The sequence below is a fragment of the Pistacia vera genome, unplaced genomic scaffold (genome assembly GCF_008641045.1).
Source record: "Pistacia vera cultivar Batoury unplaced genomic scaffold, PisVer_v2 Contig507, whole genome shotgun sequence".
Classification (NCBI taxonomy): domain Eukaryota; kingdom Viridiplantae; phylum Streptophyta; class Magnoliopsida; order Sapindales; family Anacardiaceae; genus Pistacia; species Pistacia vera.
The window spans coordinates 265,560-289,347 of record NW_022196343.1 but is presented as its reverse complement, the minus strand read 5'-3'; the positions used below and the strand labels follow the sequence as shown (position 1 = coordinate 289,347).

Here is a 23,788-nt window from a genome sequence, read left to right as displayed (position 1 = left end):
TATGCTTATGAAAATTCACATAAAATTTTGTTTAATCTCTGGTAAAATTCAGAATAAGAAACACAACATATTTGCAATTTCATATCTCATCTAGCCAAGAAAAGTAACAGCTATATAAGGGCACGTCTGTAAGTTTTAATAGTAACGTACACATCTTTCTTTATATCTTCTGTTGCGGGCCGATATGGACAAAATGGAAAATTAGGACTGAATCTGGTCCTATGACTTGGTAGTGTATCTCCTTAATCAAATTCTTATTGATATTTTCTGCTTATCGTTACAAAATTATAATGTTCTTCTTCTCCATTCTATCCCTCTTGTTAAAGTGAAGACTAAAAAACGACATCACTTTGGTACTTAAGTGACTTAAGTGAAACGCAGAGTTTTGAGACAAAATAAGCTAAAAATCCTGACCTTCAAAACTGTCCAAATCCAACAGTTGAGGCTTTTCAAAAGGGTCAACAGTATAAAAGAGGGGTGAGTAGTTCATGTGTAAATATCTGCTTTTGGGGATTTCTCTTCCAATCGTGTTATCAGTTCTTGGTTAGGTTTTCTACACTTCTTTGAGAATCATTGTAACTTAGGTAGATTGATTAGTGAGTGATTAGTCAATCTGAGAGTGTTGTTTACTCTTGTGTCTTGAGGATTCTTGGTGAGTGTCCTTAGGTTTAGTTACGGGTTGATTCATGTGTATCATCCAAGAGGGTGTAATTTGGTTTGATTATGTACTGCATTAATCTTATTCTAATAGTAGTGCCATGAGCTCTCCATTTCCGGAGCTCAACGTGGATGTAGATTATCCAATCTGGATAATCAAACCACGGTAAATCTTGTGTTCTTGTGTTGGTGATTTGTTTGAATCTTTGTGTTTGGTTGATCAGGTGATTTGTTTGTGTTTATTGATTGATTATAACAGTGGTATCAAAGCTAATAGACAATAGGTTTGATTGATTTGTTGATTATCCGGTGATATAGGGTTTCTGGAAAATTAGGGTTTGTCAAGAATTGGGGCTTTTTTCAAATTGGGACTTTCTTTGGTAATCTTGAGTCTTAGTTTTCAGATTCGAGTCGTCAAATCATTAATCGAGGAAGTTTTTTGAAGATTTAGGTTCAAGTTTTAGCAAATCGTTCAAGAATTCTTTTATCAAGTAGGTCTAGGGTTTCAATTAGGGCTTCTTGAAACAGAGTCAATTGTTTAACACAAATATGATAACCACACGATTGGAAATCACTCAATAGGATGGAAAGATAGATTTTGGGAGTTGGAAAAAGAAGATGAAGGCACTGCTTTCCCACAACAAGGTGGGAATTGCCCTAGACAAAGATGCATCCAAATGGCTAGAAGAGAAACTTAAGAAGAAGGATGAGATCAATGAGGAAGCATACAACCTCATAGTGATGAATCTGTCAAACAATGCCCTAAGAAAGGTAGATGGGCTAGAAACTCCTCTAGCCCTATGGGGTAAACTCAAAACCTTTTATTCTTTACAGTCAACACCTAATCTTGCGTTTTTAAAGGGTGTTTTATTTTCGTACAAAATGGATAGTTCTAAATCAATTGAGGATAACCTAGATGAATTCTTGAAAATGACTTTAATTCTTAAAGGAACTGATCAGGAACTAGGGGATACCCGTTTAGCAATGATTTTATTAAATTCATTAACCGAAGATTATATAGTTGTAAAGAATGCTTTGCAGTATTCAGGGACTGTACCTAGTTTAGATTTGACAGTTGCTGGTCTCAAAGCTAAGGAACTAGAGCTTAAGGTTCAGAAAAGATCTGGGAGCAATCTGTTTGTAAAAGGTAGGCCAGAATCTAGTCAAACAGGAAAGACTAATCAGTATCAACAGGGGTCTAAAAACAAGAAAAAATGGAAGGGGAACAAATAAAACAAAATCTGACACTAGGAAGTGTTTCTTTTGCAATAAACCTGGTCATATCAAGAAAAACTGCTTTGAATGGTTGAAGAAACATAAACAGGGAAACACTGAGAGTAACTTGGCTTCTTGTAAAAACCTATGGGATGAGCCTGAGGTCTTGACAGTAGCAACTTCTAATACTGCTAAGGAATGGGTCCTGGACTAAGGCTGTTCCTTTCATATGTGCCCACACAAGAACTGTTTCCAAAATCTAGAAACACAATAAACATAAACTGTCTATATGGGAAACAATCAGGCTTGTAAAGTGAAGGGTATAGGCAGTGTAACTCTTAGACTAACTGATGGAAAGCTTGTAAAATTAACCAAGGTCAGGTACATCCCTGATTTAAAAAGGAATCTTATCTCCTTAGGGACCCTAGATGAGGCTGGATGTTCCTATAAAGCTAACAATGGGTGTTTGTATGTGTATAAAAATCAGAATCTGGTTCTTAAAGGGGAAAAGAGAAATGGTCTATATATACTATGCGGAGATTCTCATCCTGAATGTTTTAATACTGTGTTGCCTCCCACTAAATAGACTGTAACTAAAAAATGGCACCTTAGGTTGGGGCATATGAGTCAGAAGGGTATGAACATCCTTATTAGTCAGGGAGTGTTTGGGAAGGACACCATTAGCAACCTAGAAATCTGTGAAAACTGTGTTAGAAAAACAACACAGACTAAGTTTTTCAAAGGGGACTCATCTAGCCACAAACTGTTTAGAATACTTACACTCTGACCTCTGGGGACCTAAAAAAATTAAATCCCATGGTGGGAACAACTATTTCTTATCCATTGTCGATTACCACAGTAGAAAAGTTTGGACATTTCTTCTAAAGACCAAAGATCAGGCTTTGACCAAGTTTAGGGATTGGAAAACACTGGTAGAAAACCAATTAGGAAAGAAAGTAAAGGCACTTTGTACTGACAATGGACTTGAATTATGCAATTCTGAGTTTGATAACTTCTGTAAAGAATATGGCATTTTGAGACATAGAACAGTAGCTAGGACCCCTCAACAGAATGGAGTGGCAGAAAGGATGAACAAAACCTTACTAAAAAAGGTTAGGTGTCTCTTATTTACCTCAAGGTTGCCAAATACTTTTTGGGGGGAAGCCTTAGCCACCACGGCCTACCTTGTAAATAGAAGCCCTTCTACTGCTATCAATGGAAAGTGTCCTGAAGAAATCTAGTCTGGAAGAAGACCAGACTTAAACCATTTAAGGATTTTTGGTTGTGCTGCTTATGCACATACTACAGGAGGAAAACTTGAACCTAGGTCTACCAAGTGCATATTTCTAGGTTACCAAGAAGGCACAAAAGGGTATAAATTATGGGATAGGGAGACTCTAAGGGTAAAGATCATTGTAAGCCGAGATGTAGTGTTCAATGAGAGTGAATTCCCTTGCAAAGGATCTGCCACTGATCAGGGAAGCATCAAAAACACTGAACTTAACCCTAACCCATCTGGAAGTACACTAATTGAGGTGGAGCAACTAACACATTAGCCTAACCCCATCCAAACTAAAATTGAAACCCAAAATGAAGCTAATACTGAACTTGAACAACCAGAAGAAGAAATCACTGATGAGATCCTAGAACATCAACCAGTTGACCTTCAACAGTACCAACTAGCCAGGGACAGAACCAGGAGAAAGGTAAGGCCACCTGCTCGTTATTCGTATGCTGAACTAATCTTTACTGCTTTGTTTGCAGGTACAGAAGTCCAAAGGATAGAACCTGAAACATATGATGAGGCTATGAAATCCAAAGATAAAGAAAAGTGGGAAGCAGCAATGAGGGCAGAGATGCACTCACTAGAGGTAAACAAAACTTGGACTTTGGTACCTAAACCCAAAGATCAAAAACTGATCCAATGTAAGTGGTTCTATAAACTGAAAGATGGTATCTCAAATTCTTACCCACCTAGGTATAAAGTCAGGCTAGTTGCCAAAGGCTACACCTAAAGAGAGGGAATAGACTTCAATGAAGTCTTTTCCCTAGTGGTGAAATACAAAACCATCAGACTAATGTTGGCCATTGCTACACACCAAAATCTAGAATTAGAACAGCTAGATGTAACCACTGCTTTTCTTCATGGAAATTTAGCAAATTTATATGAGCCAGCCTATAGGATTCAATGATGTTAGGGTTCCTGACCATGTGTGCCTGCTTCATAAGTCCCTATATGGCCTCAAATAGGCCCCTAGGCAACGATACAAAAGGTTTGACACCTTTATAATTGGCGTAGGATTTAGGAGAAGCAAGTATGACAGTTGCTTCTATTTTGACTTAGATAAAAAGCTGCCCATTTACCTTTTACTATATGTTGATGATATGCTATTAATCAGTAGGTCCAAGTCTAAGATACAAGATCTGAGAAAGAAATTAAACTCAGAATTTGACATGAAGGATCAAGGAAATGCCAAGAAAATATTAGGAATGGTGATATCTAGAGATAGGAGGAATAACTACTTAAAACTTGATCAGATTGCTTATTTACAGAAATTAATAAATAAATTTGGTATAACTGACTCAAAACTTGTCTCAATGCCCTAAGCAAATCACTTCATGCTTAGTAAAAACCAGTGTCCTAAAACTGAAGCTGAGATGATAAAGATGAGTGATATCCCATACTCAAATGTGATTGGTTCAATAATGTATGTAATGATAACTACCAGACCTGATCTGTCTTTTGCTATATCACTCCTTAGCAAATTTATGTCCAACCCTGGCAGTGAACATTGGACTGCCCTAAAATGGGTTCTTAGATATATTAACAGCTCATTGAATGTTGGTTTAAAGTATTGTAAGAATAATACTATGCTTGATCTTGTTGGGTTTGTAGATTCAGATTTTGCAGGTGATAAAGACATCAGAAAATCCACAACTGCTTACTGTTTTACACTTGGTGGAAATTGCATATGCTAGAAATCACAGTTACAGCCCATAGTTGCACTATCAACAACAGAGGCTAAATACATAGCCATTGCTGATGAGATCAAGGAGGCAGTATGGTTACAAGGAATGATGTCAGAAGCAAACCTAACTGAAGGGAAGGTTACAATTTACTCAGACAACCAGAGTGGTGTACATCTGAGCAGAAACCCAGTCTATCATGAAAGGACCAAGCATGTAGACGTGAGGTTTCATTTTGTGAGAGATATGGTTGCCCAAGGATTAATTGAGCTGAAGAAAGTACCCACTGAGGAAAATCCAGCCGATATGGGGACCAAGATCATCACACCAGCAAAATTTAAGCACTGCTTGAAGCTGCTGTCCATGGAGTAACTCAATATAAACTGGAGCTATGAGGGATATGGTTTAGAGTCCACTACATTACTAGTTATTTTTCAAGTCTTCAAGGTGGAGATTGTTAAAATGAAGACTGAAAAACGACATCACCTTGGTACTTAAGTGACTTAAGTGAAACGCAGAGTTTTGAGACAGAATAAGCTAAAAATCCTGACCTTCAAAACTGTCCAAATCCAACAGTTGAGGCTTGTCAAAAGGGTCAACGGTATAAAAGAGGGGTGAATAGTTCATTTGCAAATATCTGCTTTTGGGGATTTCTCTTCTAATCTTGTTATCAGTTCTTGGTTAGGTTTTTTGCACTTCTTTGAGAATCATTGTAACTTGGGTAGATTGATTAGTGAGTGATTAGTCAATTTGAGAGTGTTGTTTACTCTTGTGTCTTGAGGATTCCTGGTGAGTGTCCTTCGGTTTAGTTACGGGTTGATTCTTGTGTAAGATCCAAGAGGGTGTAATTTGGTTTGATTCTGTACTACGTGAATCTTATTCTAATAGTAGTGCAGTGAGCTCTCCATTTCCGAAGCTCAACGTGGATGTAGATTATCCAATCTGGATAATCGAACCACAGTAAATCTTGTGTTCTTGTGTTGGTGATTTGTTTGAATCTTTGTGTTTGGTTGATCAGGTGATTTATTTATGTTTATTGACTGATTATAACACCTCTCTATCTCATTTTATAATATAATCTCATTGTTCATATATTGTGTATATATTGATAGTGAGGTGAAGTATAAAAGCTACTCAATAACCTTATTAAAGTTGAACCCTTGGTGTTAATTGTTGATGCGTGATTTTGGCACCAACTAATCGACACTTGCGCAACGTTGATTGGTCAAGAAACACACGTGAGTATGGATAGTGAATATGGAATAAATGCAATGAGAGCTTTTAAAGTGGTTCGGATGCTAAGGTTGCAAGTCTTTCGTCCATTGATTTGTATTAATATGGTGGGTCAGGTCGCTAAAGCGGACTGACTTACAAATGATTGGAAAAGTAAATACAAAGCTCTTAGAGAGAGAGAGAGTTCAAATGTAAAAATGGCCGAATCCCCTTAATGAAGGGGTCTTCCTCTTTTTATATCAAGTTGAAAGCGTGTAATCATCATCAAATCCTTGGGTTGGTGTGAATGTCAGAACATAATCTGGCTTTACGTCCCATTGCCCATTTCCCAAGCTGATTTTACGCGATTTGGAGCAGGGAAGCAGACACGTGGGAGCTCCAGGGCGCTTGGCAGGCTTGACGTTCCCTTACCGTTCTGACGGGAGCAGGTCACGTTTCGCCACGTGACTCCACGTCAGCCCTTGATTTCCCAGGCATAACATTAATTAATCTTTAGCTAAGAAACTACAAAGGCTTTACTGTGTTTGGTTCTCTGTTTGGTTCCTCTATTTTTCTACAGAGTTTCAGATTATAAGTTGTACTTTCATTCTTGTGTGCTTTGTTAACTTAACTAGAAGCTTCGCAGCAGTCTCCAACATCACGGCCAGCAGATTCTTCAACACTACTACAGTGCCAATCGTATAATGTATTAATTAAAATGTATATTTCCCACTAAAAGTATCAAGATTGTTTGAGATTTCGTAATAAATTCCAACAAGTTACATGAATTAAGGGAGGGAAGGCATATCAAACCAAATTGGAATATCTAATATTTAATTTTCTAGGTGTTCCGTAAGAGATTGCGACTAAACAATCTTATCTAACCGTAGACTTATCCAATTTTTAGCCGCTGTCTACAGATACAGACGACACAAATTTTTCCGTATTTGAGGAAGCATATCTGAGGCTAAGTTGGTCCAGCTTCAAGAAAACAATACCTTTCTGCCGAAACCTTGGAGCAATTGTGTCTTCAGGAATTTGCTCTTCTAAGTTCTTCTTTTATCTCTGTTTGGCTTCTCCTCCTAGAATTCCAAGAATAATGGAATCATCTGGATTAGAACATTAGTTAATTGTTCAGTAATAGCCTTGAAACTTTCACAATTATAATTCTCCCCGCTTTCTGTCTTCCAATTTGTGTTGATATCAATGCTGACACAATTTTTTTACTGCTACTTAGTACCCTCTATAAGTCCAATTTAATCTTAATGTTCATGTAATTGTTTAAATTTTTGGTTTTGAACAGAAGAATAAAAGCTAGTCTATGAGACTATAACCTTGTTAAAATTGAACCCGCATGGAGAATCAAATCTTTAGCTAAGAACGAAATTACGTTGCTCTACTTTGTTCCTCTGTTTTTTCTGCTAATTTTCAGATTATCTGTTAAACAAAAGCTGAAATTTCAGCCAACATATAATCTTTATCTTGGATACATGTTGGCCGTAATATCAGCCAAGGATGGTACACAAAATTCGCAAAGTAAAGAGAGTGAATGTCCTGTGCTAAACTGTATTGCTACAATATGTTGATGGTCACGGGTGGAGTCAGAAAATTTTTTTGTTGGCCCAATTAATTTTCAACAAACGAAGGGATTAGAGTATAAAAATAAATTTAGAAAGTTATATTAAAGGGAGTTAAAAGTTAACTTCAACAAATTAGGTGGGCCAATGGTAAAAATGAATATTTAGATATATCTTAATACAAAATTTAAATTTTTTTCGTGGAGCCTGGGCCTCGCCAGGCCAGCATATAGCTCTGCCCTTGTTAATGGTCATTCTTTCAAAATACATAAACACTAAATTAGAATGTACTAGAAATTGCGATAAATGTTAATTTTGTTGCGGGGAAATGGAGTGAGGATGGGAAGGCTTCCATGCCTTGACCCCGCCTCGTTGCCATCCCTAAAAGTAAAGAAAGAACATACAGAACACATCATTTTCATTGAGTAACAAGAAGAAAGGCAAGAAACATAAGTAGGTGAAAAGCATCCCGTTGACACTTGGGACCAAAGTTCTAAATAAGTCCCACACTTATTATACATATAAGACATTCTATTAAATAACATTCGGATCCCATGTTTCATGTTTAGATTGATATTAAGTTTATCTACTACATTGAACTTTAGCTTTTTGAGCTAGGACAAACAACATACACCCACCCATAGTTTGCTGTAAAGCTAATTTGGTACTCAAAAAGTTTGAAAATGACAAACACCAATTTTCCATCTAGTTCTATTAATGAATTCCATCTGCTGAAGGATAGTCTGTTAATTTCTTAATCAACTGATAAAAAACTTATCCCTAAACTAATCCTTCTGCACTTTCCTCCTTTTTCAACTATAATCCCCATTCCTCAAAAGTTAAAAAAGTTTTCAAATTTTATGCAAATTCATATCTATTTAGATTTTAAACACAATATGAATTTTCCTCGTAACCTTATGACAAACACAAAATGCAAAGAAAAACATAGAAGAAAAATAAAAAAGAAGGCAGATAGCAATAGTGCGTTAACACAATTGAAATATGTAAGGCATTTGCACATAGAGCCAATTCCCTTTCACCCACTCATGTCTTTCATCCCTCTGAAAAGATTAACAACTTTCCCATGAAGCCTTATTATAACATGGAAAAGAAAAGAAAAGAAAAACAAAAGAATTAAAACAATAAATGAAGAGCAGTAAGGCAAAGCTTGTAAAATCATATGAAGTGCTCACTCTCTTCACTCTATATTTACTAAATGAAATTCCCATTTTAACAGACTCCAATAGTTGGTTGCTGGGTAGACTGGGAGCTAGATGCGGCAAAAGGTTGAACAGGTGGTGGGCGACGATGAAGCAACAAGGTTGGAGTGATGGGGAAGCTATCGGCGACTAGAAAAAAACACCACAACAGCAACACAAACACTTCTAAACAGCAACCCATCGATCAAACACCAAAAAACCAACAAAACACGAAAGAAAAGGCCGCAAAACGCGACTATCTCGAGGCGGCAGATGCAGGTCATGGGCGGCAAACGGGGAGTGGGGAGGGCTAGTGGAGGTATGGGTTTTGAACAGGATGGACGGGGACTCAGATGGGAGTGAGGGCGGCATCCATCGGCATCCGAATTCGGCTCGTTCTGGCTTGATCCAACGGCCGCTAGGGTGAGGGCGGGTCACGGGAAAGTGGAAATTCCAGCCAAAAATGGTCAAATCCGGCTGGGGATGGAGGAGGATGGTGATGGGAGGTGAGATCAACTGAAAAGGTTAAGGAAAAGGAAAAGAAAGACGGCAAGAATGCCGGCGGCGGTAGCTTTGAAGAAGAAATAAACATCAAAGAAAAGTGGGTAAGGGGGTGTTTGTCATTTCGAAACTTGTTGGGCACAAATTGTCTTTACAACTAACTATGAGTGGGTGCTTGTCGTTCGGCCGCTAACAATACAAAAAGGGATTCCTTTGCTAGTTACTTTTTATGAAATGTGGGTTTGATTATTAGTGGATGAATAACCGAAGGAAAAAGGGTTTTTTAAGTCTTCCCCCTGCAATTTCCAAGCCAACTAGCATGTTTTACTTTTGAAGGAAAAGCAACTCTGCTTCTATATTGAGACGAATTACGAAGAAACGTCAGGAGATAGAGAAGTTTGGAAGAATGGCTCGTTTGTGTTGTGTTGTGTTGTTTGTTGTTTTCATCTTTTACTTCTTGGCTTGGCTCAAGAAGAAAAGAGCGTCAATCCAAAATGTCCACCTTTCACTTGTGGTTTACTTGGCGAGATCGGCTTCCCTTTCTCCAATCGAACGCATCCAGAGTTTGGCTTATGCATAGTGGATGACAAGATTCAACTGGGCAGTCATGGGCCACAGTTTTATGTTTCAAGCATCTCTCAGGATAATATGGTCACGCTTCATGAGCAAGAATATCCAAATCACTTGGACAGTGATAACTGCGGATCCTTAACAAAGTTGAGTCTTCCCATCACTCCTTTTCTCTCTTTTGAAAATCCCTACAACCAAACCTTATTCGGATGCCCTCTCAATTATGTTAAGCCCACAGAGTCCGGTTCGGTCTCCGATGACTCCAAATTCTTGTTTTGATACTTTTCCGCAACTGATGAATTGCCAAGTTCTATATTTCAATCATGTTCACTTATTCCCTTCCATATGAATAAGACACAACACAGTGTTGAATTTTTCAATTTGTCAGCTTATGATTTCACCCTGGAAGTAAATGTGACAAAAGAATGTTGTGATTGTTATAAGGCGGGCGGGCAATGCCAAACTGATAGCGACGGAAAGTTTAATTGTTTAGTGACAGGTATTATAGTGAAGTACTAGGACTCGTTTCTGGGTACTACTTGTCTTACTTTCCATGTTTTACTTATTGGTTTCTTGTTCTAAGTTTACTAGCATTTTTTATGGATTGATGTGCATTACGTTTAGTTTAGTTTAAGTCTAGTGAATTTTGACTGATTCCTTTCTGGGTTTAGAGAAAGCAGCCTAGTTTGCCCCACTTCAGTCTATCATCTATATCAAACAAGGAACAAGATTGTGATTGACGGTTGATAGAAAGGATAAAAACAAAAAACAAATGTTAATCACACATATTTCATATTTCTTATTCTGGATGTGTCATTAGACTTTTAAAAGTTCAAGAGAGTTTAGATGAAGGAAGGAAACCATCATGCTGATGTCATTTTCTTTCATAACTTCAATGACTTGTTTTCTGTCACTAACACAAAATCTGAGGTTACTTCTGTTGAATTAGTTTCTAGGGATGAGGATGTGAATTGGAGTAAAATTGCTTGTAAATATTTAGTTGCTGCACCTGTTGAATTGGAGGATGTGAAGTTTTTGAAGCATGAATTTATACTGAAATGGACTAGACACAATTGGATACTGTCCATAGAATAGAGTCCTATGATCTGAGTCCAGCTAACTCACAATTCCTTGAAACTAATTATAGGTCTAGGTGCAAAGTAATCCTTTCGAATTTCTAAGGTACTTGATAGAATTAGAAGGATACATAAAAGATTAGCATGTTCCTGCACAAGCTTAGCATGACATGCATGTTTCCACCTGTTTATAGAACTCCTATAGAGCAAGTAGCTACTCATAAAAGCAGAACACTAAGCGATTCTAAGTTACCAGATAAATTGAGATTGAACCTTACCAGTTTCTGTATTGTTGATCGGTAAAACCACCGTGTTCAACAGGATTCTGTGGTATGATTGTATTGCTTACTGTTGCAGAAACATGTTTGTCTGTTCTATTTGAATTATTTGTTCAACCTTGAAGTTCAACTCTGAGATACTAAATCCTGTGTCTCTCATCAGATTTCCTTCTGCATACATTTTTTCTTTGCCCCGCTACCTACTTTAACTGCAAAGACTTTTCAAAGAAACAAGTTTGTCCTCAATTAATAGTCTTATCACAATGATAACTTGAATTTAAATCCTCTGCTTTATGAGACATAGTTAGAGAAGATAACCTCTTCCAAATCAGATAAAGATTCTTGAAATGTCAATAGATTTCCTTGTGCTTACACTTACTGCCTCATTGCCTACTTCACCTAGAAAGACTTTTCTTTATCACAATGACAACCACCTCTTAAATTTAGAGATTACAATGGCCCAATTTGCACATCACTTTCTTTGTAGAATTTGTTCCTTTCTTGCCTCGATTATCAGGAAGTAATTAACTCAAAACGCTACCTTATCTGTTTATATTGTTCTCATAGATGTTGTGAGTTTTAAAGGGATTACCAAGTGATTATACAGATGCGAAAAGGGTTGCTTGTTCAATTTAGTGTAAGTGAGTTGCGAAAGATTGAATTTAATCAACCATAAGAACAAGTAGAGAACACGCTTATTTTTACATGGTTCGGCATCAAGCCTACATCCATGGGACCATGTCCAAAGAAACAAATTTACTATGAAATACTTATGAGTTCAATTACAAAGCAAGATAACCAAAAGTTGTAAAACACTCCTTGTTTTCTACACAACAATTCTATCTTCTTTGATCGAACTTCACGCCATCACAGCAAGCTTCACATGCATAGCAACATCAAGAATCAACAATGAAGACGGGACAGTAGCTTACCCTCAAGCTCTTGTCACAAGGAAAACAATATCCCAAAGATCTTACGAGGATAAGGGACAAGGGTAATTCTAAGCCTACGAAAGCATAGTAAGAAACCTTAACAAAAACAAGAACTGCAGAGAATATTCAGAAAGACAAAACTATGTAATCAGGTTCCTTGCCAAACAAAAACTAAACGGGAGAATATAAAGAGATCAACACGTTAAAGGTTGGGGGACAAAAAAGTTAAACTTTAACTTTTATGTCTTTCTTTTTGCATAAGATATTTTGGGACCACAGGCAAAATAAATATTCATTTTCTTACACAGCAAATAAACAGGAGACAAGTGTAAAGAATAAGATATAAAATCAATCAAGGAAAAATTCTGCCCAGAAGTGAAAACAAATACGAGAAGTGTGATTAATGTGGCCTTGCTGAGACTATCTAGGAGTTGACATTCCTAACCATGATAAAACTCATCAGGATCTTTATACTTACCTGAAGATGGTTTCAATCAGTCTATCAATCTCTTTATCACCAAGCAGAGGATAGTTTCTTAAACCTACAAGAGAACGTTGAACTGAAACAACACTTAGCATATGCAGTGCTCATACTGATAGACTGTCTACAGTAAAATTTATTTAGTACTGACATAATTAACAGTAGAGTAAACTACATGTTCCCACGCAAGGTTTAGCGTTGTGGCAAGTTTCCACCCCTGGTTTCATTTATTCCAAATTCCCCCCTTAAATTAACATTGTTTTCTTAATTTTAACTTTTCACTATATCGGGTCCTTTTGGGCTGAAAGTGGTTCATGTTAGTAAGAAGTGGCTCATGATAGTATCGCCCAAGCCACCGGATTTTGGCTTTTTCCAACCAATCCCGAACTTCAAAATAACTTCTGAGACCAACGTTACACTCCCCACGACCTTCTCTACAAAACTCATACCCCCACTTGCCGTCATAACTCACTTTTCCGACCACTCCCACACTTGCCACCTTGCCATTTTGGGTATATTTTCGGTCGTTTTCTGCTCAATCAAAGAGCAACCAGTGTCATCGGAATACACCAACAAACTCTCCTTGTGTTTTAGTTTGTGTGGATATCTTTTTTGGCCGTTTCTGACTTTCCGTTTGCCGGAAATCAAACCTGAAGTCACGTCTGCCATCCAAGTCAGTTTTCCGGATTCCCTGGGTAGGAAGTTACCATTTCCTAAACCTTGGGTGGCAACATGTCGTTTACTCTTAACAGTAAAATAATCAAACAACAGATTGTACAACAAAGATTTTCTTAACAAGGGTTTTCACATCAGAGAAAGTTGAATAAATTGGGTTCAGATTAGACAGCTGCCACTTCGCTTTCCATATACAAGTGTAAATCCTCATCTGATCCACGTCATCAAGATGACGCTGGCTTGATGAGAATTTAAGAATCTTCTCTATCTTTCCTTCCATTTTAGTTCCATTTCACATCCATAGTGGCCACAAGCTCCCCAGAAAATTACATTGATTCTCATTTGAAGAAACTGTCAGGTTGTTTTTTGTAATCAACGACCACCGATCCATGGAGGAGGAGAGGCAGAGGCTTCACCGGGAAACGTTAAGTTTTGTTGAGAAAGTGAGGAGCAATTTGGACCCTTCAGATTTTAGGTACAATTTTCTAGAACAGTGGCGTTATTATTTCATCGGAAAGATTGACAGAACTGAAATGGAGGAGAGGGTTATTCGTACGATCGGTCAATTTCCTGATCTTGTGAAAATGTTTGGTGACCTCTTGAAGGAAATAGAAGAATCTGCAGTAATTTCTAAGAAAGAAAAGAAATAAGGGTTTGTGTTTGAATTGAAACTTGTTTTGGTGCATGTGATGGATGATATTGGCTTGTTCTTGTAGACTTAAAAGACGAATTATGTTAAATCTTCATTTGCATTTGGTTTGTTTGATGGAGTGTGAATTCTTTATTGTTGTGTTGCCGTTATTACTGATGTAGAAGAAAATTCTGCAGAATGGTTTGCTTAAAATTTCCTTTTCAAAAGATCCTAAACCCACTGCATAAAGAATTTTACAAAAATAAGAATCATGTTTCGCTAATAATATGATGACTGTTTTCTTGTTATTCTCTAAACTTTTCCCAAAATTCCCAAACATTTTATTGGGAATTGCCAGAGGCACTACAAGCATCTTTCAGTTACCATTCTATCATTGAGAAACTTATAGAGAGGGGTGAGCGAGATGGAAAATCAAGAGTGCTGTATTTCCAATGCTTTTTGTTTTGTGTCCTGTGGCCTTGCTGGGACTCTGACGAAGGTGAGATTCCTTTTGCAGCAATGTCAAGGGGATGAGTCATGGGAGTCCTTTTGGGGTTGAAGAACAGGCAAAGATAATAGCGTACGAAGGGCAAGATGGGCGTGAAGAGAATTTATCTATCAAGAGGGAGTTCTCTGACTTTGATCTCCGAGCGCATGTAACTATTTCAGGTGAAGAAGAGTTTGATCCAGGGTGGATAGTTCTGGGCTTTACCAAATACAATGTACGGATCATCATGATCTTTGACCGATAAAGACTTAAATGTAGTCATATCTATGTGTAGACTGTAGAGCTATAAAGACTTAAATGTAATAAATCTAATTTGGAAAATATATTTAACTGGTGCGCTCAACTTTGACATTGTCGTTTTTCTTTCTTCCAATCATTTCTAAAACCATCATTTCATGACTATAGACGACCGACTTATGAGAGACTTTTCCAAAGTTTATACCAAAAATTTCTGGTGCAATATAACCAATAATTTCTCATGAACCTCTCATTGATATGATAATTTCTTTCTTGGACACATTTTAACAAGGCCGAAATCTAAAATCTTTGAACAAAAGTCTTCATCTAAGAGAATGTTATGAGACTTTTTATCAAAGTGCAAAATTTGTCTATTACAACCACGATGTAAATACTCTAATCCTCTAGCAATGTCGATTGCAATTTTGTACAATGTTTCCCACTTCAATTTTGTCTCATATTGATTGTACATTTTCATCTATGAGCTTCTCAAGTGATCTAGTGGCCAAATATTCATAAATTAGAGCTCTCCTATGACCGTCAAAACATAAGCCTAAAAGAGTCACAATATTAACAGGAGAAGTCCAACTAATTCTAGCCACCTCATTTATAAATTCTTCACCATTACCTTTTGATTCACTTAAGACCTTCACTGCCACATTATGAGCATCAAGTAGACTACCTTCGTAAACATCGTCATAGCTCCTTGACCTTATTTATGCTTGAATGAATTGGCCATTTTCTTAATTTGTAAATAGCTTAATCTTTTAGGGGCTAAGGTTCCATAGTTCCTCAAAAAGAGCTCAATGTTAGGATAATCCTTAGTTTTCCTCTTCCATAAGCCCATGCAAATATCTGATGATAATTTTCTCCAGAAGCAGAAAACTAGAATTAATACGAACAATATTAAATCTCCAGCTAGTAACCGTGAATTTTATAGGCAGTGCTAAATTGTAATTGTAATATAGCAAATATATTTAAATTTGTTTAGGAGCGACCACGAAGGTGTCATTAAGAAGAGAAAGGTTATGGATTGGAGGAATTTTATTCAAACAACTAGAGTTCAGTGCTTTAAATATCATGGCATTTGAGAGAAGAAGAGACCGGTTGTGGTAGAAGATTTGGTAGATAATGTAGTCGTTGTCGTTTAAGATGTGAACTGAATTTCCATGGGCATGGCATGAGACTTGTTTTGGGCCACTGTCCCTCCTCCTATGTGAGGTGGCCTTTTCCAAGCCCAACAGGGCTTTTTTGTTAATAAAATTAAAAAAAAGGGTAAAAGTAAAGACAGGGTGTGAAGGGTTCTTTTTTATCTCTTTATAGTTCCATCAAAGTTGTGAACTCGTTTCACCAAAAGTTGGATTGAGCTCAAATTTAGAAGAGAGACTCACGACACAAGGAGCTACAATCTGAACGGTAAAGATTAGATTTTGAGTTTTGGAACTAGTGTTTTGTACCCATAAACAGTAACTTCGTGTTTTGGTGAAATCTTTCCAATATCTTTTTCTGGTTGGTCATGTTTTCATATGATGATGATATTCTTATTGTGATTATATTTCAAGACTTTATTTTTTATGTCTGTGTTTGCTGGATAGATTTAATAAGCTAAAATGAATCCTTATAAGACATTATTTGGTTGATAGTGAAGGTTTTTTGAGTGAATTTCGATCCCGTGGTTTTTCCCTTTGTATTAAAGGGTTTTTCACGTAAATTTTTGTATTCTTTATATGATTGCTTGATGCTAAATTTTTTTACTATATTAATGTGATTATTCTCTAATTAATATTTCATAAGAACTGGATCCTTAAGACGGCCGTTGGAGGCCTCTTGCTGGCCTTGGATATAAAATGGGTAGCTTATATTTAGGCCATCGCCACAGGATTTGGGTCCACAAGCTTGGTAATTGTGAATCTGGAGGGTCCATGCTGGCCTTGGATATAAAATGGGTAGCTTATGTTTAGGCCATCGCCATAGGATTTAGGTACACAACCTTCGTAATTGTGAATCTGCCAGTACCCAAGGCTGTTCTTGCCCAAAGAAAGAGAGTAGTGAAGATACAAAGGCTTGTTATTAATGAAGAAATTAAATTTTGATCCATTTGTGAAGGTTAGAGAGAATGAGTGAATTGGTAATTGTGGAGTCTTTTTATGGTAGAATGTTGTCCAAAACTAATGATCCAGTTTTTGTGAAATATTAACTAAAGAATTAATCACATTAATATAGTAAAAAAATTCAGCATCAAACAATCATACAAAGAACACTAGAAAAACCTTTCAATATAAAAGGAAAAACCACGAGATCGAAATCTACTAAAAAACTTTTACTATCAACCAAATAATATCTTATAATGATTCTTCTTAGCTTACTAAATGTATTCAACAAACACAAACATTAAGAACAGTCAAATCTTAAAATACAATCACAAAAGAATGTCATCATCATAGTGGAAATAAGACCAACAAAAAATGGATGTTGAAAAGATCTCACCAAAACCTGTAGTTACTGTTCACAGGAGCAAACCACAAGTTTCAGAACTCAAAATCTGATCTTCATTGTTCAGATTGTAGCTCTTTGTGTCGTGAGTCTCTGTTTAAAATTTGAGCTCGATCAACCACACGCGAAGCAGGATCATAACTTTGATGGAACAGTAAAGAGATGAAAAAAAAAACCTTCAACTTTTTTTCCACCCTTTACTTTTTTTCTTTTATTCACTACAAGCCCTACTAGGCTTTGAAAAAGGCCACCTCACATAGGAGGGACCTGGCCCAACACAGAAGGGAAGACTGTTTATGAGAAAGGCTCCAAACTGGGTCCTGGAAATCTGTCATAAAGTTACTGAAGTTGATCAACAATTGTTGCAAGTCCTTTTGTTTTGATCTTAAACGCATTTTTTCAGGCGGATTTCTCATAACCACAGGGCAACCTGAAACTTCTAAGAAGTTGTGCAGCATTAGCATGTGAAGTTTCTGTGTTATTTCTGATACTAATTTTTCATCTTAAACGTGATTACTATTGATTCTGGCTTCATGCAGGCGAGTTGTAGAATCTAAAACTCTTCTAGTTACTTATTACTTGGTATGATTGAGCTTTCCAAAAATCTTCAATCATGATGTAGAATCCAAAATATGAAGTTCTGCAGACGGCAATGCATTGTACACAATTTGTAAAATGTATTAACCCATAATTGGTTACATTCTGAAGAAAAAATTATAAAAAATGAAAAATGAAAACTAAAAGATTTCAATATAAATTGGATTTAGATAACACAGCTGCTACTTCGCTTTCTGTACAAGTGGAAATCTAAATACTGATCCAGCGTCATGAATATGACGCCCTTTTGATAACAGTATAAGTATCTTCTTGATCTTTTGTTTCTTTTTAGTCTCCCCTTCACGTCTGTAGTCGCCATAACGGCACCAGAAAATTACATTGATTTCCTTTTGAAAATAACAGTTAGGGTATTAGTTCTTAATCAGACACCAATCAATGGCGGAAGACTTGAGGCTAGTCGCCAACTTGAGGTTATATGTGGCAATGTTCAATTTCCTTGAGGAAGTGCAGAGTAAGTTGGATCCTTCAGATTTTAAGTACAACTTTTGCATGATTTTTGCAAGGGAAAGAATATTGACAGAACTGAAATGGAGGAAAAGCCTTTTCACACGATTGGCCAATATCCTGATCTTTTGAAAATGTTGGGGGACATCTTGAAGAGTCTAGTCGAGTAGAGAATGGTCTTGAGGAATCTTGGTCATGGAGAAATTGAAAATACATCTTAGGAAGAAGAAATATATAAGTGTTTGTGTGTGATTGGGTGCTCCTTGAGGTACTGTTTTCCTGGAGTTATTTCTTTCTTGTGATGGGCTTTTGCAATTTGCAAACTCTTGAATTACGTTAAATCTTGATTTGCATTTTTTTAGTTTGATTGTGTTTTCGTTGTTGTTTTCTTTGTGTGATTAATGATGCAGAAGACATTAAATTCTTCAGAAATTTCCAAACTTAACTTAGACAGCTGCTTCTTCGATTTCTTTACAAGTGTAAATCCCAATACTGGTCCACGTCATAGATGCCATTTTTAATAACAATTTAAGAATCTTCTCGATATTTCCTTTTATTTCAGTCTCCATTTCATGACCATAGTCCATCTATAGTCACCATGACCGTACCTAAAAATTACATTGATTCTCATTTGAAGAAAAGGGTTAGGGTTTTTCTTAATCGACAACCACCGAACGATGGAGGAGGAGAGGCAGAGGCTTCACCGGGAAACGTTAAGTTTTGTTGAGAAAGTGAGGAGCAAGTTGGATCCTTCAGATTTTAAGTACAATTTTCTAGAACAGTGGCGTTATTTTTTCATCGGGAAGATCAACAGAACTGAAATGGAGGAGAGGGTTATTCGTACGATTGGCCAGTTTCCTGATCTTGTGAAAATGTTTGGTGATCTCTTGAAGGAAATAGAAGAATCTGTAATGATTTCTAAGAAAGAAAAGAAGTAAGTGTTTGTGTCAGAATTGAAACCTCTTGAGGTACTGTTTTCTGCGACTTATTTCGTTCTTGGTGGATGTGATGGATGATATTGGCTTGTGCTTTGTAGACTTCAAAGACGGAAATACGTTAATTCTATGTTAAATCTTGATTATTACTGACGTAGAAGAAAATGCTGCAAAATGGTTTGCTTGGAATTTTCTTTTCAAAAGATCATAAATCCACTGCATACAAAAATGAGAATCATGTTTTGTCAATAAACTGCTGATTGATTTATTATGATTTCTATACTTTTCCCAAACATTTACATACATTTTTTTGGTAAATGCAATAGGCACTACAAGCATTTTTCAGTAGGCAATTCAATCATTGGACTTAAAGTGATAGAGGTGAATGAGTTGGAAAACAGAATATTACGTTTAAAACTCTTCTCATAAATTTTCTCTCACAATTCGACATAGCAGTTCACGATTGATCAACTTACAAATAAGTAGGCGAAACTTATAACGAGCAAGCAGAACTTATTTGCAAACTAATCAATCATGAGTTATCGAAATTGTGAGAAGAGATTGTTGGTGTAATATTACTTGGAAAATTAAGAGCACTGTATATGTGGGTCGAGCAAGTAGTTCTTATGTGCAACGGATAAAGTCTTATGTACAAAGAAGCAGTCAGTGAAGGTGAGTTACATCAGGTCAATGTGTATGACATCATATTTACTCTTCATTGGCGGGTTGCATGTGTATCAGTTATACAAAGGTTTTGTCTCTATCTGAGAAGGTGAAGCAGAGGAATCTGGTTATTGAGATTTGGGTTTTGAGGGTTAGTTCCAAAATATGTATACTCCAAATCATTGTCAATAGTTTTGTCTATTAACTAACCCTTTTTATTTGGCCAATAGAATTAAACGTACTATTAGTGTAAATTTTCTGATTGACCACTCTTATTAATAATTTAAATGGATCTAATTCAAAACTAAAAACCTTAATTGATCGTTGAATTACTCAATAGTGGTTATATTTTGAAATAGTATTATGGTTGATTTTCTTGAGAAATCTAATGACTATCTAATCATTATTTCAAAGAATTTATGAGTACGGTTGTAACATATATCATCATTCTCGCTTACTCGAATTGATTTTGAGTGATAATAAGAGGTTTAAGGACTAAATTCCCTCCGCTGTTCCAACCTTGGAAGAAAATTAGTTTAATTCTGAGTTTATTATGGGAGTGCATGGTAAATATAAATACAATTAACTAGAAATACATAGTTTGCATTGAAGTCACAACAACAGTAAATTGACCTTAAATTTCTCCATCCCAGATCTCTTCAATGGACTTGTAAGGACCCTTCTCTGACACAAATGACTGAATGATGTTCCCTCTCATCTGTGGAATTTGTTCTATTTTCTGACGTTCTTCAGCACTTAACTGCCACTCAAATATCTCAAGGTTTTCTTTGATTCTTTCTCTGTCAAAGCTCTTCACAACTAAACTTTCTCCTTGCTCGTAAACCCATCTGAGAGAAACCTTCACGTATACGAAATAAAGCAGAGAAGAAGTCAAGCATTAAATCTCGTCCTTCCACTCGAAAATATTACTAAAATAAGTTCAGATAACTTTAAAAAAATTGGAATGAACTGACTCCGAAATCTAATTACCTGAGCAACTGTCTTTCCTTTGGCAATTGCAATCTCTTTCAGCACTTGAGAATCCATGACTCTGTTAGTTCCCCAAACTACTCCTTTGGCTCCAACGGCGAGTAAGCCGTTATATGGATGCCTTTTTCCTCACAGAACTCTCTCAGCTTCTTCTGTTGCCAAACTGGGTTCATCTCCACCTAACCAAAATATCAAACACGCGTATTTATTCAGCTATATCAACACTAGAAACATAAAAATTTTGTTAAAGAATTGACTTCTAACTTGATTGACAGCCGGAGGGATTTTTGCAGAGGCAAGTAATTTCTCAAGCTTCTTGCAGGAAAAGTTGCTGACTCCTATGGATTTCGTAAGTCCAAGCTTTTGACACTCCTCCATGGCCTCCCACACAGACTCTATATCCATCTCCACAATATCTTCTGTTTTAAATGGAAACCCTGTGCCCGGTTTCACGCTTCCCGGAAAATGAATGAGATATAGATCGAGATACTCCATCCAACCCAAGATTCCTACAATGAAACAAAAAATTAAAAATTTTCACATAAAAATAGTCTCTTAATTAATGTTTGGCCTGATTACATTACTCGAGACTGTTTTTTATTGCAAGGACGACAAGGTCAAGGTGTCCATCGCCGCTCCAAAGCTTTGAAGTGATGAAAAGCTCATCGCGTGATGTGATGAGGCCAAGATGTAAAGCTTCGGCTATGGCTTCGCCAGGAGATTGCTCGGTCTGGTAGAGTGCAGCAGTATCAAAATGTCTGTAGCCGAGTTGAATTGCATGGAGAACTTATTTTTTTACAGATTCAGTTGAGTTGAAAGGAAATTCAGCGGTGCCAAAGCCTACAAGAGGAATGGTTCTACCATTTGAGGTTAAGGTAGCTACTGGAACAGTCACCATTTTTTCTAAAGATTTGAGGCTAAGGTTGCTACTAGAGGAAGTTCTGTGGCTTGAATTTCTCTAATACGATCGATGGCTTTATATGAGAATCACAAGTAGAGAAAAGATGAGTACAATAGGTGACTTGTGGATTTATTGCCACGATGATAGTGACTTTTGGTACCCATGTAGGCTTGCAGCTATTTAAGATATATAAGGTCAATATCAGTAATGTGTAATTTTCGTTTTACTGTATTTCCTAATCATGTGCATTATTGAGAATTTAAAAGGGAAACGTAATACTGGATTCATTAACACGTCTTTCTTCTTATTTCTGATGAATTTATGGTACATATATGAACAAAATTTATGGTATCAGTAATATGTATTTTATGGAATTTTATTAAATTTGATTTAATGATTTTTGGCGGGTCAAAGTGTTAGATTTTGAAAGTTTTTGGGAGTAAAGAATGTCTGAAACAAGTGAGGACTAAAGGAAAATTTATTAGATATGTTGATGAACAATAATCGCTTGAAAGAGAGAAAAGAAGAAGAGAGAGAAATAAAACTGAGAAGAGAGAGAGGAAAGGGCCAAGAGAATGTGATGGTGGTGGCTGGAAAGAGAGATTGTCGACGAACAAATTCCGGCGATCTGAGAGAGTGAAGGAAGATTTAGCAAAATGGTGATGGGGAGAATTTGCATGGATAGTCCATTGGATTTCGAATCAGAAGGACAAGCAGGGGTGCCATGAGAGGATTCTGATCTTTCTTCGGATCACAGTTTTTTAGCTTCAAAAGGTAAGTGGATTAGTAATTGCATTAACAAATCCATGCATCATCATCAAGTTAACTTCATTGGGTTAATGTTGATTTTATAATATATTTGAGTCAATGGGAATATCATGTCTAGTTTGGAATAAATTGCTAATACGCATTTTGTATACTTGTGGAGTATGAGCTTCGGCAAAGTGATGATCTATGGGAGGTTTGTATGTGTAGACTTTGAATGTTTAATTGTCTATGACTCTTTCCTTTTGCTGGAAATTGGATATTAATTTGGAATCTGCAGGTCTGATTATTTTGGGTTGTGTGGGTGTAGTGTGCATGGGATGTTTTTACTAAAATATTGGCGTTTTGTAATCAACTTGGTCGTTGCATTGGAAAGAGATCCAGTAAATGGGTAGGCTGGTTGGTTAAATTAGTTAATGAGGCCCAATTATTTTGATTTGGTTAATTAGACTTAAATTATAATTAGTGGGCTTGATAGTGTTGATTTGATTTGGTTCATTAGACTTAAATTATAATTAGGCCCAATTATTGCCTAAGTAGTGGGCAGGCCTATAAATATTGAGCCCAAATTATATTGGTTGGGTTTTTAGTTCAATTAATTGGTGGGCTGGCGTATTGAGAATGATGAGGTCCAGTTGCTTTGTTTTGGCTTTTGAAATGGATTGTAAATAGTGGCATGGGTTTTCAGTAGAGTAGTAGACCACTAGATCTGGCAAAACGGGTGGGTGAGTCGGGTCCAAATGGGTGTGGGTCTTATTAGTATGTATCCAAAACGGATTGATTTAAATAGGCCCAAAATATTGGACCTGCATCCTACTCTATGCGGGTATGAGTGGACCTGTAGTAACCAGCATTATTTATTCTAGTTTTCAATTTTTGCAATTACACCCCCAAAATTTCTGCAGTTTTAATATTTTATAATTACACCCCTACAATCAACTAAATTCAAATTCAATTACTCCAACGTCAGTCCAACCATCTCATTCTTGGAATTTAGTTTATTAAAAACTTAAAAGTTTCATCAAGTGAAGCCAGAAACCTCTCATTAATAATAATTCCACTAAAAAAAAAAAAAAAAAAAAGTTCTGATTTTTGCAGCTTCAACTTTTATAAGTTTCTTTCTCTAATTCCTATTAGCAAATCATGAACAAAATTGAGACGAAAACACCGTGAGATTTTTCGACTTATCTTATACATTTGTTACAATATGATGACTTTTATGATAATCATGAATCAGTAACACATCTTGTATACAAAACGAAA

General features: G+C 36.5%; 1 protein-coding gene across 1 annotated transcript; it reads right to left on the bottom strand.

Annotated features, from left to right (window-relative positions):
- Positions 1-20,460: 20,460 nt before the first annotated feature.
- Positions 20,461-21,373, bottom strand: LOC116105889 (deoxymugineic acid synthase 1-D-like). The gene is given in 4 exon segments (XM_031392278.1): positions 20,461-20,728; positions 20,860-20,954; positions 20,957-21,038; positions 21,124-21,373. Coding segments are annotated over 4 exon segments (633 nt in total). The 5' UTR covers positions 21,355-21,373; the 3' UTR covers positions 20,461-20,503.
- Positions 21,374-23,788: the final 2,415 nt, after the last annotated feature.